Source organism: Mercenaria mercenaria, chromosome 18, assembly GCF_021730395.1.
Source record: "Mercenaria mercenaria strain notata chromosome 18, MADL_Memer_1, whole genome shotgun sequence".
In the NCBI taxonomy this organism is placed as follows: domain Eukaryota; kingdom Metazoa; phylum Mollusca; class Bivalvia; order Venerida; family Veneridae; genus Mercenaria; species Mercenaria mercenaria.
In genome coordinates this window covers 22,125,260-22,141,944 of record NC_069378.1, presented here as the reverse complement: position 1 = coordinate 22,141,944, position 16,685 = coordinate 22,125,260, and the positions used below count along the sequence as shown (strand labels likewise).

At 33.9% G+C, this 16,685-nt stretch overlaps 1 protein-coding gene across 2 annotated transcripts; it reads left to right on the top strand.

The window, feature by feature from the left end:
- The first annotated feature begins 2,287 nt into the window (after nucleotides 1-2,287).
- On the top strand, nucleotides 2,288-13,665 carry LOC128550834 (sterile alpha motif domain-containing protein 14-like). 2 transcript variants are annotated; one of them, XM_053530671.1, is made up of 5 exons: nucleotides 2,288-2,839; nucleotides 3,944-3,958; nucleotides 6,290-6,381; nucleotides 7,206-7,391; nucleotides 7,934-13,665. In XM_053530671.1, exons 1-5 carry the CDS (start codon nucleotides 2,731-2,733, stop codon nucleotides 8,102-8,104), a joined length of 573 nt encoding a protein of 190 aa, XP_053386646.1. In that variant the 5' UTR covers nucleotides 2,288-2,730; the 3' UTR covers nucleotides 8,105-13,665. The 2 variants fall into 2 exon arrangements, with proteins under 2 accessions (XP_053386646.1, XP_053386647.1); XM_053530672.1 differs by lacking the exon at nucleotides 3,944-3,958 and having other exon boundaries at nucleotides 2,375-2,839.
- Nucleotides 13,666-16,685: the final 3,020 nt, after the last annotated feature.

The window sequence follows — 16,685 nt, the reverse complement described above, 5'->3', positions numbered from 1 at the left end:
AAGATTCTCAACATGTTCTGCATTTTTTGGGCCAATGGTTTTTTTCACCTTCATAAGGTTTTTCTTATGTAGACAAGCATTTTGTCCATTCCTTTTATTTTTCATTTAGAATGCAGTATTGAGTTTTTTTTAACATCGTTTGCACCATGAAATTTTTTTTTTTTTTAAATCAGTTTTGAAAAATCTTTTGAGAAATGAAAATCTTACCTTAAAAGCATGTTAACAGCAGCTGTTCTAGCATATTTTTGTTTTCATGAACATTCACAAATTGATGAGACATAAAACTTAAAGCCTCAGTGGGACCACACACAAAATGTGTTTTAGTATATATACACATGAAAGCATGCAAGCATGGGCCTGAAGTTTTCCTTGCATAAGGCTTTGCATTCAATGTAGAGCTCTTATGGTTTGCATTAATGCATTTATGCTGTGTGCATGAACAACGAAATTGCAGCCTCTGGACATGTCGCATGAGAAGCATGTTTTGAATATTTTCAGCTTAGGGTAGTTTAGGTGCTGCATCACAAAGTGAAAAATTCTTTAAATTTTAAGCTCTATTTTCTTATGTTTGAACAAGTGAATAAATAGGTGCATGTTGTAAGATATTCTTTTACTTTTTTCACTAAGTTTTGCCTGTTTCCCAGGAGTGACAGAAATTAAAGGGGCATGCCTACTGATTTATGTCAGTTTATTGTAAAATTTACTACATTTATTTTTTTAGCAGTTTTTAAGATTTTTTTTTAAATTCAAGGAGTAAAAGCATTACAGGATGTATTTATTAAAAAACAACAACAACAACAAACTCAAAAGTATAAAAAAGAGTGACTGTGTTAGTCACTCAGTGAAATAAGTGATGTAATAAAGAAGGTGCTTGATATCACGTTTATAAACTATCAGCTGAAATGATTTTGATTTTTATGCCCCCACTTTGGGGTGGGGCGGGGGGGGCCTATAGATTTGCCCTTGTTCGTCTGTCCGTCCTTCCGTCCGTCCTTCCGAGAATGTTGTGTCGTGCCTAGCTCCAAAAGTATATGACTTAGAGTCACAAAACTTTACAGGAATGTTGGTCAGCATGTGTAGTTGTGCACCTGGGGTTTCGCATCCGGATTCATCCAGTCATGTAGGAGTTATGGCCCCTGACTTAGTTAAAAATTGGTCATTTTAATGTTGTGTCGTGCATAGCTCCAAAAGTATTTGACCTAGAGTCACCAAAGTTTACAGGAATGTTGGTCAGCATGTGCAGTTGTGCACCTGGGGTTTCGTGTCTGGATTCATTCAGTCCTGTAGAAGTTATGGCCCCTGACTTTGTGAAAATTGGTCATTTTAGTGTTGTGTCGCGCCTAGCTCCAAAAGTATATGACTTAGAGTCACAAAACTTTACAGAAATGTTGGTCAGCATGTGTAGTTGTGCACCTGGGGTTTCGCGTCCGGATTCATCCAGTCATGTAGGAGTTATGGCCCCTGACTTAGTTAAAAATTGGTCATTTTAATGTTGTGTTGTGCGTAGCTCCAAAAGTATTTGACCTAGAGTCACCAAAGGTTACAGGAATGTTGGTCAGCATGTGCAGTTGTGCACCTGGGGTTTTGCGTCCAGATTCATTCAGTATTGTAGGAGTTATGGCCCCTGACCTGGGAAAAAATTGTCATTTTAATGTCATGTAGTGGGGGCATCTGTGTCCCATAGTCACATTTCTAGTTGAATTCTGATATTCTAGACTTACATATTTTATAGATTTTGATTGTCTAAACAGCTGATATTCTAGATATAAGTTTATAGGTCTTATATTCTATATACTTATCTATAGATTCTGGAGTCTACACATTGATTTATGGATTCAGATATTCTAGATACTGATCTATGCATTCAGATATTGATTTATGGATTCTGATATTCTAAACATTGATATGTAGATTCAGTTATTTTAGATAACGATTTATGCATTCTGATATTTAATAGGCAATGCTACATGTTTTAAATATTTTGATTTTGTGATGTTATGTCAAAAGGCATGTCCCTTTAACAAAAAAGAAGAGAATCAAAATGAAAAATGTTTACATGTAGGACTAGCACTTTAGAAAGGAGTTCCTTTAAGAATAATGTAAAATTAGTTATTTTCAGTAAAAGATGAATGTAGATATTTTTTGAAAATCATAGTGGCATGAAAATACAAGAAACATCTAGTTCTGATGGTTGAAAACATGATGTAGAAAATAGAGCAGTGCAGCATTTTTTTACAGGTTAGATAAAAGGTATTAACACATTCATTTTGTAAAAAATCAAAATTGCATAAAGAAAATTAAAAAAACAAATCAAAATTGCTTGAATTTATTTAGCCTTTAGCTTATTCTGCCTTAAATGCGACCAGTGCAGACCAAGATTACCCTGCACCTCTGTGCAGTCTTATCTTGGTCTGCACTGTTTGATATTCAGTCAGGAAATTTTCAGTGAAAACTGTGACCTTTGAATAATAATTGGCACTTTCCAAATTGAATGGTGGACCAGCCCATTTTAAAAATTCAGCAGGGTTAAGATTAAGCAGATAAACGTGATAGGCTATTTGAATAAGTTACACTGTTGCACTGCTCCTATTTTATGCTTATATGAATGTTGTTGTTGTTGTTGTAGTTGTTACTAACCTGTTGAACTAACAACCTTTATACGCTACAGGGATTTTACCCAAACTGCCTTTCAAATTTGGTGGGAGTGACAGAGATAAAGGGGGTGGAGTTATGCTTGTTTCGCAGCGCTCCATTGGTTCAGATGATCCCACCCTAGCAGGTGAAGGGGGAATAACCCTTATTTCGAAAAAGAAAATTGATACAGGACTTGACTTTGATGGTAAGCTGATATTTTGAAGTGCACACTGCTTCACATTTATACCAACTTTTCCTTCAATTTTCTATTTTGAATACTCTTTTTGCCACTTTGGCTAGGGAGTATATATGCTCATTAATTAAGTTACTAAAGTTTTCTTTCAAGAATATTATTAACTATTTCAGATGTCTTATCGCTCCTATCTGGTGAATTTATATTAAAGTTTTAAACTTAAGACTGTGCAATATATCCGGAAATACTAACTTTTCCTTTGACTGAAAACTCAAAACTACCTTAAGCATTCTATCCACCCTCATCCATAGGCATTTTATAAGGCTGTAGGTTCATTCTTCACTGGAGTGATACACTATTTAAACTGAATGGTTTATTCATACTCCAGTGTGTAATTTATCTTTTTCTAGAATCAAACAGATCTATGACTCATTCATTACTCTCTAGGCATAAGTGTAAAATATGAAAAACAAAACTACTGAGGTCTCTGTGGTGGGGATATGGTCTGCCTTTAGTCCACTAGCCTTTTATTTCCATAGGTTTGAAATAGAATTCTTTCATGTGAAGAAGCCATTCATCTGGTTCAGGGAAGGTCGGTGTTTTACTCGGGTGTTTGCCCTTACCTGAAATAATGGCAGGAGGTGCTCCTATAGTCTTTCGCTACCATTATAACTTGAACATAAGACTGTAAAAAAAAAACAATAAAAAAAACCAACACAATCTCACTTGTTATGAATAACAGCATGAATTGCATGTCTATGAACTAGTATTTTAGTAGTTTGGTTAGTAACACTAACATACAATGTCATGATGTTACAATATTTAAAGTATTTCTGAACCTCAGTATACATGCGGTTTAGAAACTTGTGAACAGAATTGATCAAAATGTTACTAAACTCCCTGACTTGGCTCTTAATTCAGTGTCAAACTTCAATGACTTATTACTAAGTATAGCTAATCTTACACTTATTTGAAAAAATCTTTACTTGTTCTGGTTATATAAGTTGCTTAGTTAATACAGTCATTGCAAATAGGATAAGAAATTTATACATTGTGTAAACTTAAAACATATATTTCATTATTTCATAAACTTTTTTTTTACTTTTTCATTTAAAGAACAAGAACCAAAAGGTATTTGCACTTTTAAGTCTTCCAATGTATACAACAATGTGCCTTTTTACCCTTGGGCCATAGTGCACAAATAGTCCCAAGAATGCAGTTAGAAAGAAAACATATACATAACTTAGTCAATAGATACGGTACTTTACCGAGGATATAACAAAATGGTTGCACACATGTAATATACCATAGTGCTACAGCAGCTTTGCTTTCACATGCCTAGATAAAGAGCCTTCAGTTAGAGTGCAGGAGGGCATGGGTTCAACCCCCCATCTTTTATGTTTTTCAAAATCCCTCTGTTCTAGCCTTTATGTCTTTCAAGATACCTCTGTTCCAGCCTTTATATGTCTACCCTAGCCATTATGTCCTTCACCTTATCTCTACCCTAGCTATTTTATCTTTCAAAAATGTCTTTACCCAAGACTTTGTTTTTCAAAATACCTTTACCATAGCTTTCATGCCTTTCAAAATACCTATACCCCAGCCTTTATGTCTTTCAAAATGCCTTGACTCGCACACCTTTCAAAATGCCTCGACCCCAGCCTTTATGTCTACAGGAATAATTAGAATAGTTGTAAGGCTATTAAAATAAGTTGAAAACAAGATAGTTTAAAGCTTACAGGAATAACTTGAAAACAAGAATTGAGCCGTGCCATGAGAAAACCAACATAGTGGGTTTGCGACCAGCATGGATCCAGACCAGCCTGCGCATCCGCGCAGTCTGGTCAGGATCCATACTATTCGCTTTCAAAGCCTATTGGAATTGGAGAAACTGTTAGCGAACAGCATGGATCCTGACCAGACTGCGCGGATGTGCAGGCTGGTCTGGATCCATGCTGGTCGCAAACCCACTATGTTGATTTTCTCATGGCATGGCTCAGATAGTTTAATGTCAGACCACAAGAAGAAAGACAGGATACAAATGACTGACAGGCATTTATAGGTGTTAAGGTTTAGCTTGAGATAACTGCATAGAATTAGATTTTATGACAACCATACTTAAAGTAGAAGTGTTACCAAGGAATATGGGTGTATATACCTCTAAGTCAGAATACTACTACATGAGACACTAGCTTTAATAGTGCCTTTAGTTATAGTGAAGGGTGTGGTCGATAGTTATTTACAAACAAAAGCCGTCTTAAATGTTTCAGTTTACTTAGTCAGCAGTTTCTTTATGTTATACTCAACAACAAAAGTTGAGCAAAATGTTGAGAAAATCTACGAAATACAGTTTTACATGTCATTTATAGTGTACATATAAAACAGTGTCATAATGATACTGAATTTGATAACAGTATGGGAAAAAAAACCTCTCCGAAGTATGGTAACTCAACATACAAAGTATAGAGGGAATATAATGAGCTCATATGCACTGATGATTTTGTTTACCATAATTCCTTTCCAGAGGCAGACTTATGATTAGATTTTCAAAATTCTTCACAAAAATGATTTTTCATTATCTTAATATTTGAAGATAAACATGAAAAAAGACCCAGGTCATTAAATATAAGGTTAAGGTCAAACTTGAATTTTCAGAAAATTGTATTTTGAGGCACTTCATATCTTCGTAACAGCTGGAAAGATTTTCACAGCATTTATGTCAATAGTTTACCTCATCAAGACTTTTTGCAGAGTGCAAAGCATGAGTCATTAGGTCCAAGGTCAAGGTCTCATGAGGTCAAAGGTCAGATAGCTTTACTTCATGTCTGCTCTGTATCTTCTAACCTGCAGAAAGAATTTTCAGTTTTCATAAACTAGGATAAATTATTTATCTCATTAATATGATATGTCAGTAGGTCTGATCCCCTTCCCTTTATCAAAGTGGCGTCTGGGGGTGTTTAAGTCACCTCTAGCGAGCGCTGTAGTTTTCTCTCTGTTTTATACCTGACTCTTAGTTAGTTTTGCTCAGTATATATCAAAAGTTACTGAACATCTCGGTTTACACTGAGAAAATGACACCACATTGCAGTACATCAGTTTTGCATTTCCAGACTTTGATTCTATTCATGGCGGCCGTGGAATCTACTACAAAGTTAAAATATATTATATCAAAGGAGTTGTTGCCAGGAGCAAAATACTGCTATATATTTTTCTTTTAAACAGGAAACATTTCAAGTCCATATATATAAAGTGGAAGTCTGATAAAAGAAGTATTATACTAGAATTATATGTAATAAAAGAACAGTGGAAATTTTAAACTAGTATAAATTTGAAGATCAATAGAAGAGATGTCACATGGTAAATTTGATTATATCAAGGTTCAATGCTAGGACTGCTATACAAGTTGGAAGTAACGTACTATATTATATTGAGATATTGTTAATTGAATAATGAATATTTCAGGTGCTAGTACCGTAAGTGATGCATCTTCAGGATATATGGTAGGAGAAATGGAGCAGACATCATACAGTTTCTCAGGAACACCTGCCAATGAGGTACCTTATTCTATTACTTAAAAGTTAGATAAGACTTTTTACACATCTGTCTTTTTGTGCATTAGCAATTGTGTGTCCACTCTGTAACTCTTGAACCCCTTGAAGGATTTTGAAGAAACTTGACACAAATATTCACTTCATCAAGACGTCATGCAGAGCTCATGTTCTGGATGGCTCACATCAAGGTCACACTTAGGGGTCAAAGGTCATACCTTCGGGCATATATTACTCCACATTGTAGTGCTCTTAAGTTGTATTGTTTTTAACCAGTTTCTTGTCAATGTTTGAAGTAAATGAAGTAAAATAAATATCTCTGCCAATTTTAGTTTCCATATGAATCCTAACAGTTAGTTTGAACACCCGAACAGTAAGAATGAAATTTAATAAAGCCATCCAGCTGGCTTACGGAAGGTCAGTGGTTCTACCCAGGTGCCCGCTCGTGATGAAATAATGCACGGAGGGGCACCTGGGGTCTTCCTCCACCATTAAAGCTGGAAAGTCGCCATATGACCTATCATGTGTCGGTGTGACATTAAATAAAAAAAAAAAAAAAAAAATTAATAATACATGAAGCTGTCTGTCTGTAGTACAGAAGTAAGACATGCTAAGTCTTATACTACAAGTACTTGCAACTAAAATGTTGTTTCATTTGGAGCAAGATTTTAAAGAAATCCTGTCTTCACTATCCTACACTATCTTCAACACATGCAACCCTACCCCGTCCCAGAAAAAACAACACATTTGTATGGAAGAAAGTTTGCAGATATAAAAAAACTTAAATTACAGACATGAAAAGAAAAACAAACTTGTATTTTCTGTTTTAGGACCATCCTTCACAACCAGGTCACCATACATTAAACCAGTTTAGTTCCGGTCAGATAACAGAGTGGAACAATGAGAATGTTCGACATTGGTTGATTGGTATAGAGATGGAAAGATATGCTCCATTGTTTACCGAAAAGTCGGTGACTGGACCTCAACTCATAGCCATGGATTCTAATAAATTAAAGGTATATGTATTTTCATATTTTCATTTGTTAAATTAAAATTTTACTAAAGGATCTATCTGCTATTTAATTCTTTTTCAAAAGGTACGTTCTGGTCTTATAGATTGCATACTGTGGAATACTTTAAAGGAAATCGAGTTCCCAGGTTGTAAAACTTGAGACTGGATACCAGTCTGAGAAGCAGGTTTGCCGTTAGAAAGCCTGCCAGCTTAGGAACACTAGTTAGGTAAACTGCCTGCCGTTAAATAACTGAAATGTTGTTGGAAAATGGCATTAAACCCAAAAAGCAAAGTGCCATGTTGAAAGAATCTTTCATTTTTTAATGATTGTCTGCCCATGAAGGAAAGAACGTTACAAAGATATAGGTTTTATTTTTTGTACACTGCAGTAGTTAGCATTTGTGAAGTATAGTTATGTATGTGAAAGTTTGGTACATTTACATGAATTGTGACAGCTCTTGTTTTATTAAAGGGTACCTTGAAGAGTCTCTCTTATATCAAAATTACTTTTCAGTACATGTATCTTAGAAGTTATTTTTGTTACAGGCTCTAGGCATATCAAATGTAAAAGACAGGGACTATTTGAAAAAGAAAGTTAAAGAGCTGAAATTAGTGCTAGAAAAGGAACGTAAACAGATGGAGAGAGAAAGAAAACAAATGGAAAAAGAACAAAAGCAGCGAGAAAAGGAACAAAAGAAATTATCTAAGAAGAAATGAGAGGATGTTTAACATTTTCGAATTAGGAAATAAAATTTATGAAAAAAAAAATATGTGATATATATAAAATGAACAAGGGAATTGTTCATGTATGCATTCATTTATTAATTGCTATTGATTTATTAGGGTTTTTTTGCACAAAAATGAAATAAGAAAAATACATAATTATAGACATTTTTATACAAATGCTTGACATTGAATTTTTCTATTGTGCCAGCAAGTGCTTCTTAAATGTTGGAGCAAAGTTCCAGTGTCGGGTCATGTGATTATAAAACTTCCTTTTAGAGGACACATTTGACTGATGAAATTAGCAGAATTTTACGCAGGTTACATGTTTGGTATCTACACACCTTTATGCTGTGTTTTAGGTGCTATTGTACCTGATATTAGTTAATGGAATATTTTGCATATGTGTACTTAAACCTTTTACATGAAAAAATATTTTCCAATTGGCAGTAGCTAAATTGGGATAATTGATATGTATAGTTGAATATGGTACTTTCAAGTGCACATGCAATTAACACATATAAACAATTTGTGTGCACAACAGGTTGGACCAATTTTAAACTTGTGTTTTGGAGTTTTTTTTAGAGGGGGCAGGGGGTATATTTTTTTTTCTTTTGGATAAAATATCTTCAAAAAAAATGAAATAATTCTTTTTACTTCGTTTGAATAGAGTTATATAAGTTTGTTTGAAAAATGAAAAATTGTTTGTTCGTTGTTTCATATTGACATACTGCACAAAAGCATTAAATCAAAAAAGCTAAAACTGTATGAATCATATGTTAATTGCATATTTTTATTTTTGTATAAAAAAATGTTAAAATAATTCATAGATTTTTAACTTTTGAAACAAAAATCAGACAGAATTAACATATATAATCTATTTGTAGCAGTTTATTGCAAAATCATGGCATGTTATAACACTTATAGAATATGGGACATTTCTTGTTGGAGGTCCAAGGACAGGGGTGTAATTTATGTTCTGTCAAAAGTCACATTTTGAAGACAACACTGATTGCTGTGCTGCCTACATAATCTAAAGTCAGTTGTTAAGTAGCTGTCGATTTTCTGTTAGGCTAACTGTTTAATTTTTTTCAAAAGCTGAAAATCTGATATGCAAATAGTAAGTTGTGCCTTTCCTTGGCATTTCATATATGCATTTTATACACATCTTGCCTTGACATAGGTTTATTGTCACACCAAATGAAGAAAATGCAACCTAGTATCAAAACCAGGCAAAATTGAGGTTAATACATCTGTGTTTTTAAATATATACATAAGTTTAATGCATGGAATTTTTTTATATATATAGATTACCTATAAAAAAAACTAAAGAACTTTTTCTGCAGATTACAGTGAAAAACTTTTTTTGTGAGTTTTGATCACATAGCTCATTCCTTTATTGATATTGTTAGATTTTGTTGGTGCTATCAAATATAGAACGGTGGAACTTTATATAAGAGTATGTAAGTTATACCAGATTTGATATAGGACTTTTAAGTATGGATTGTGCTATTAATTTTTTTATTACATAGGTATCTACACATGTTAATATTATAGAATTGTTATAAATCCGAATTTGTTGAATAGCCAGCATAAAATTTAAAAAACTGATGTGAATAAAAAAAAATGAACACAACTACACTCATTAGAATGACATCATGCCCACAGTATGAAAATCAAGATGTAAATATGGAAAAATATTGATGTTTCCAGTTTCATTGTAACTAAACAGAGAGTATAAATATGTATAAACTGATTCTTGTTTTTTAAATGTATATGAAATAATTGAACACTTCCTTGCAATGGTTTTACTAGAGAATTTCCTAATTGTATGTATAAACCTAAAGATTGACATTAGTTTTAACTCGAGATTTATTAATTGTTAAACACATGTGCCAATTAAATTTGCAGTAGTTTAGTGAGATTTTCTATAGCCGTTGTAAATAGGTATAGCCTGTAAATGGCAGTTATACAGATTTTTCTATTAGTTCTAACTTTACACTGTATCTGAGATATGTTGATTGGTCTGGTTGATCCGTATTATTTACAGCAATTTGATTTTTTTTTTTTTTTTTTTTTTTTTTTTTTATAAAGTTTTATGGGCCAAGTATTTAAGCAAAAAGGTAGTTAACACAATTACTGTATATGTTATTATCATCAAGATCAGTTCATTGGCTGCTATATGTAGTAGTGGTTGCTGTAAGGATTTGTTAACAGATAAGGTATATGCATTTAATAAATAGTAGAACATTCAATAACAAAAGAAAGGAGAGTCCATTTCAGAAAATCAGGGGTAGTTGATGTATGATATGATAGAGGGTAGGAAAAAGTGACATGTCTTTGTATAATTCCTGTAAAAATTGAAGAAGATGATTAAAATGGTTTGTGAAAGTAAGTGATCACTTGCTAAATAAGGAAAAAATGTTATGTAAGAGTTAAAAATTTCGTTCCTTAGTAGGTCATTTGTTTGTTTCGATTGTACATAGTCATGTATGATAACTAATAATCTTTGTGTAAAACTGAGTTCTGCAACTCGGTACTTTGTCAAGAGGGAATTTGTATATTTTCACCTCTGTGATGTCATTGTTGCGTTTTAAATTGTATATAAAAAATATTTGTAAAATTTAATGGTGTAGTAGTTCATATGTATTGATAAATAATAAAAAGTATTATTTATAGCCGATATCATTTATTCACATATATTCATATTATTTTTTTTCAAAACATTACTTTGCAAATGACCTACACGTGGGAAATATCGAAACATCGAAATACAGTATACACTATTAAATGGTATTGAATTGTGTTAAGTAGTGTTAATGATAAGAACAGCCTGAATTTATTTATTTTGTGGGAGCTACTTTTCTACGGATAACGTGTAGTGTAGTTTTACATTAATGAGAAGTAGGGTTGGTAATGGTCAAGGGGACTATTTTTAATATCTAGCTTGTCAGGAATGCAGCTTATAGTTGAGAAAAGTGGAGGTGATAACAGGGAACAGAGATTTGTTTTATTTAGGTTAACTAGTGATGGTAGTTGATAATAAAGGAAGATTGAATTGACCAATTCAGGCAGTGTTACAAGAAAGTTTGTAATACATTAGAAATCCTGAATATAATATGTGGAGGCTCCCAGCAGGGAAATATGTGCATATGTGTGTACACTATATATGCACACACTTGCACATGAAAATATGTACACATGAGTGTACATACAAGTAAATGTAAATTTTTTTGTGTAGAATTTTAAAGTGGCTGTTAGATGCTGTGAGGTGTTTGAGCCGTGCCACGAGAAAATCAACATAGTGGCTTTGCGACCAGCATGGATCCAGACCAACCTGCGCATCCGTGCAGTCTGGTCAGGATCTATGCTGTTAGCTAATGATTTCTCTAATTGCAATAGGTTTTGAAAGTGAACAGCATGGATCCTGACTAGACTGCGCGGATGCCCAGGCTGGTCTGGATCCATGCTGGTCGCAAAGCCACTATGTTGGTTTTCTTATGGCACGGCTCATTTTATATGTGAAATGTTGAGTTTTTATTCAAAACTAAAACTGTGTCTAAAGTAGTGATAGTGCCAGTAAATAGTATGTGTTTGTTACATAGTTAAGAAGAGAATTTTATACAGTATGGCAGTGGCTTTTACAATGTAGTTAACAAGTGAGTTTATACAATAAAGCAGTGGTCTTTACAATGCAGATGGCTGTCTGTTTGCTTAAATATTTGGTCAAGGAATATGTAAAAGTTCTCCTTTTAAATGTCATACCGATCCTTGAAAAGTCCTTGATTTTAGTACAGTAAGCACAATGGTCTCTGTAAAAGAACTTTTGGTTGTGATTTTTTTTTTAATTAAAGATGTTCCTAGGTTAGTGTATTTATTTTCTTAAAAAGGAATTAATGTTGAATTATTTATTGCAAATATTATTTTATCCAAATGCACGACAGTATTAGAAAACTTTAACATGCGTGACCTGTTGCAAAAATTTAGTCCTGTAAAGAAGTTCATCTTTTGGTGTAATAGTAACATGCTAAATATAGAAACATCAGTTTTGAAAATCTGTTCTCACCTTTATTCACTGAGGTTGGTAGAAGGTAAAGCAGAAAAGTGTGATGTTTGAAACAGTGCTATCTTAGGCATTATATGCACTTGATTAGTGAAATAATTTGCAAGTGCAGTTTGGATTATTTGACCTTATATGTCTATATGAGCCGCACCATGAGAAAACCAACATAGTGGCTTTGTGACCAGCATGTATCCAGACCAGCCTGTGCATCCGCGCAGTCTGGTCAGGATCCATGCTGTACGCTGTCAAAGTCTATTGCAATTAGAGAAACTGTTAGCGAACAGCATGGATCCTGACAAGACTTCGTGGATGCGCAGGCTGGTCTGGATCCATGCTGGTCACAAAGCCACTATGTTGGTTTTCCCATGGCGCGGCTCATATATTATTAATCATATGTAAACTTGTACTGTATGGTAGACATTATGTCCTTTTGTATTAAAACTTAACCAGAGTTGAAAGCTGTTACTTTATTATTGTACAAATTGTCCAGTCGGTTTAAAAAGTAGATAACTGTATTGACATAAGGAAATGTTCTGGCTGTGGTAACAAAAAAGTTCTGTTCTGCACACTTTTAATCAAGCTGTGAATTATTCTTTAGATGTACATGAGAATGTCTTTTATTTTACCAATTTTTAAAGGGAGTTTGAAATTTAAGAACAAAACAGATTTAATGTAATTGCTGTAGAGAATCAATTTTTTTTAGCAGCATATGTAAAATTTACTGATTTTCACCAAAATAGTTTAGAGTTACACGTAAACCTACTATACTAATGATATATGTGCATTTATAATTTCCATTTGTATTATATATTATAAAATATGGATAAATAATGAAATGAAATTCATTAATATATTGATTTATAAATATTTCTGTTTTTATAAATTCATTGATTTTTATATATTTTCATATATATAAATACATGTTGTATACTCAAGGAAAATATACATTATACAGGATATCTGTTCGTTTGAACAGAAAAGACATTGAAATGGAAAGAAAGTTCTACATTATACGATTGTCTCAAAATATGAAAAAGATACAAAATTATACTAAGAATTAATATGATATACACTATAGCAATCTTATTTATGACGGTATTATTCAAAACATTAAGGCTTGTGTATAGAAAAAATATGTGGAGTTGTGAGCTGCAGCATGTTTTCAAAATATAATGTTTTGAAAAAAAATTTTGGGTGATTTAGATTTGATGTATTTGGAACAGGAACTGTTTAATATTACAGAATATTCCTAGTATGTGATGAACTGGACAAATACTTTAAAGTCGGAGCACATACATTTTAAAGTTTAGTTATTTTCATCAAGAAATATTCTAGATGACACACATGCAGAGTAATTCCATCGGCATGAATATGTAGTCTATCATAAATGTCGTTAATTTTCCATATATATTTTTGTCATGACTATTATTGTATCATATTACATGTATAAAGGATTTAGGGAATATGTGATAATAAAACTAATGTCACAATGTAGCTTGTTTCTTTTTCATCCATTTCTACACGCATATTTTCCAGAACACACTGTAATAGTTGCATACCATCTGACTGAACATTCAAAAGTAACCTAATGACAAATAAAGTGATCCATTGTTTGTGAATGAACAGGCTGTAAAGCTTCTGGAATTTCTTGCCATGCTTTTACAGGAAAAGAATGCATTTGAAGGAAACTATCATTTAGTGTATAACTTTGCCTGGAAACACTATGGAAACAGATTAGTTGCTTTGTCACTTTGGCAGTATTATTTTTGCAGGAAGGGAAACAACCATTAACGGTATCACTCTGGCAGGGAAGGGAAACAGTACAGTCATTTACAGTATTATTTTCGCAGAAAGGGAAACAATCATTAATGGTATCACTTTGGCAGGGAAATAGTACAGTCATTTATAGTATCACTTTTGCAGAAAGAGAAACAATCATTAATGGTATCACTTTGACAGGGAAATAGTACAGTCATTTACAGTATCACTTTTGCAGGAGGGGAAACAATCATTAACGGTATCACTTTGGCAGGGAAATAGTACAGTCATTTACAGTATCATTTTTGCAGGAAGGGAAACAATCATTAGCGGTATCACTTTGGCAGGGCAGGGAAACAATACAGTTATTTACGGTATCACTTTGGCAGCAGAAGGAAATGTTACAGTCAATTACTGTATCACTTTTGTGGGAAGGGGAAATAGTACAGTTATGGTATCACTTTGGCTGCCAGTCATTTACGGTATCACTATTGTAGGAGAGGGAGTCATTCATAGAATCACTACTGCTGGAAAGGTAAATAGTCATTAACAGTATCACTTTGGCATGGAAGGAAAACAATCATTTATGGTATCACTTTGGCAGAGAAGGGAAACGAGCATTTATGGTATCACTTTGGCAGGGAAGGGAAACAATTATTTATGGTATCACTTTGGCAGGGAAGGGAAACAATCATTTATGGTATCACTTTGGCAGGGAAGGGAAACAATCATTTATGGTATCGCTTTGACAGGGAAGGGAAACAATAATATAATAAATATTAGTAATGATTCCATAAATTGATTCCTAGTGCTGGCCATACTTTTCAAGTATACGCCCGTCTCTGAAAGAACAGGGTGCATTATGTGAACACCCGTGGCGGGTGGTCGCCGTCCAAAAACATGTTCGCGCTCGAACAGTTTTCATCCGATCTCACCAAACTTTCTGACAATGTTTGTGGGCATAGTATTTCAGCCAAGTTCGATAACCAGCAAAATCGCCCCAGGCACTTGGGTTATGGCCCTTGAATTACTCGAAATCTGCAATTTTAGCATTGTCCGCGCTCTAAGTCGAACAGTTTTCATCCGATCTTCACCAACTTGGTGATAATGTTTGTGGGCATAATATCTTGGTCAAATTCGATAACCAGCCAAATCACCCCAGGCACTCTTGGATTAGGGCCCCTGAATTACTCGAAAACACTGAGAATTTAGCCTTGGTCGCTCTCTAAGTCCAACAGTTTTCATCCGATCTTCACCAAACTTGGTGACAATGTTTGTGGGCATAATATCTCAGCCAAGTTCGATAAACGGCCAAATCACCATAGGCACTCTTTGATTATGGCCCTTGCACCTGGGGTCTTCCTCCACCATTAAAGCTGGAAAGTCGCCATATGACCTAAAATTGTGTCGGTGCGACGTTAAACCCAACAAAATAAATAAATAAATAAATTATGGCCCTTGAATTAGGCCAGGTTCAGTGACGGGCATATTTTGTGATTGTTTTGTATTTGCATATGGCGGCCGTGATGGATTTTGTTTCAGTATGGTTTTATAGACTATTCAAGGGTATATATTATAAATACATGGTGCATATCCATATCGGCGGACTCGGCGAAATCTGCTATATCATCGGTTTCTTTGCATTGGCACCGGCTATTCTTTGCTATAAACAATGTCCAGGTCGGTAGAGGAGGCGGAAAATCGAGCTGTCATCCATGATAATAGGTATGCTGCTCGTAAATAAGTAGAACACGGAACATTAGAATGTCTTTGGAAGGTCTTTTCACCCCAAGACACCCCACAACCCCCCAAGACACATAAAAAATCAATAATTATCCTATTGTTTAGTATTAATATGTCATAATAATACAAATATTAAAGTTATTTGGGAAAATTTTTCTTTCTTTTCATAAAGACAGAGCTATAAAAATAAGGCAGTGGCTACGATTACGGTACCGTAATCCTAGCCTCCGGTTCTAGGATTACGGAAGTTCCGTATTCCTAGACAACCCTATGAGGATAGGCTAGGATTACGGAAGTATTTAAGAGACATCAAAAATATGTTAGGATATGCATAAATGATGTTGTAAACTTCTTATTTCACTTTATTAAAATAGCGATTTTTGATGCCTGCCTTATTATTCCGTGTTACCTATCCGCCATTTTGGGTTAATATAATCTTAAACGCTATATTAATGGCGGCCCGCGGAAATATAGAAATATGAGGGTAAAAGTTAGGTTTAAAAAAATATTCTATACTTTGATTCTTTTTATTTATAACCATATTATAATGTTATTAATCAAGCAATTTCATATTGGCCTTGTTATTTGTCCAAGGGTAGTCGTATTGGCCCGAGGCCTACGGCCTCGGGCCAATACGACTGCCCGAGGACAAATAACTAGGCCAATATGAAATCGCTTGATTAATGATAATATTATTATTCAACTTTCAACTGTTGGCGGTAACAGTATAAGAACTCTGTGAGTTACCTTATGACAGCTATGCACGTTCAGGTGAAAGATCGTGTCATTCTTTGACAAGTTGTTTACAGCTTAGACGTATTTTAGAAATCATGATCATTTTCGCCAGTAAAACAGAATGAGTTGTATGTAGGTACTTGAGAATAATTTTGAAAGATACTTTTAATGCGACAAAATCAAGAGTAACTAGAACATACCTTATTTTTTGGAATTCCTATTTATTTTCTTTAGCGAGTACCATACCATTTGAACTGTGATAAAAACTGCTTTAAA

Bases quoted from the DNA above. Each gene is read 5' to 3' on its own strand.
- LOC128550834 (XM_053530671.1), top strand. From the start codon at position 2,731: ATGCTTGTTTCGCAGCGCTCCATTGGTTCAGATGATCCCACCCTAGCA. The intron at 6,382-7,205 runs GTACCTTATTCT...TTTCTGTTTTAG, and splicing joins CAGGAACACCTGCCAATGAG to GACCATCCTTCACAACCAGG. The intron at 7,392-7,933 runs GTATATGTATTT...TTTTTGTTACAG, and splicing joins TGGATTCTAATAAATTAAAG to GCTCTAGGCATATCAAATGT.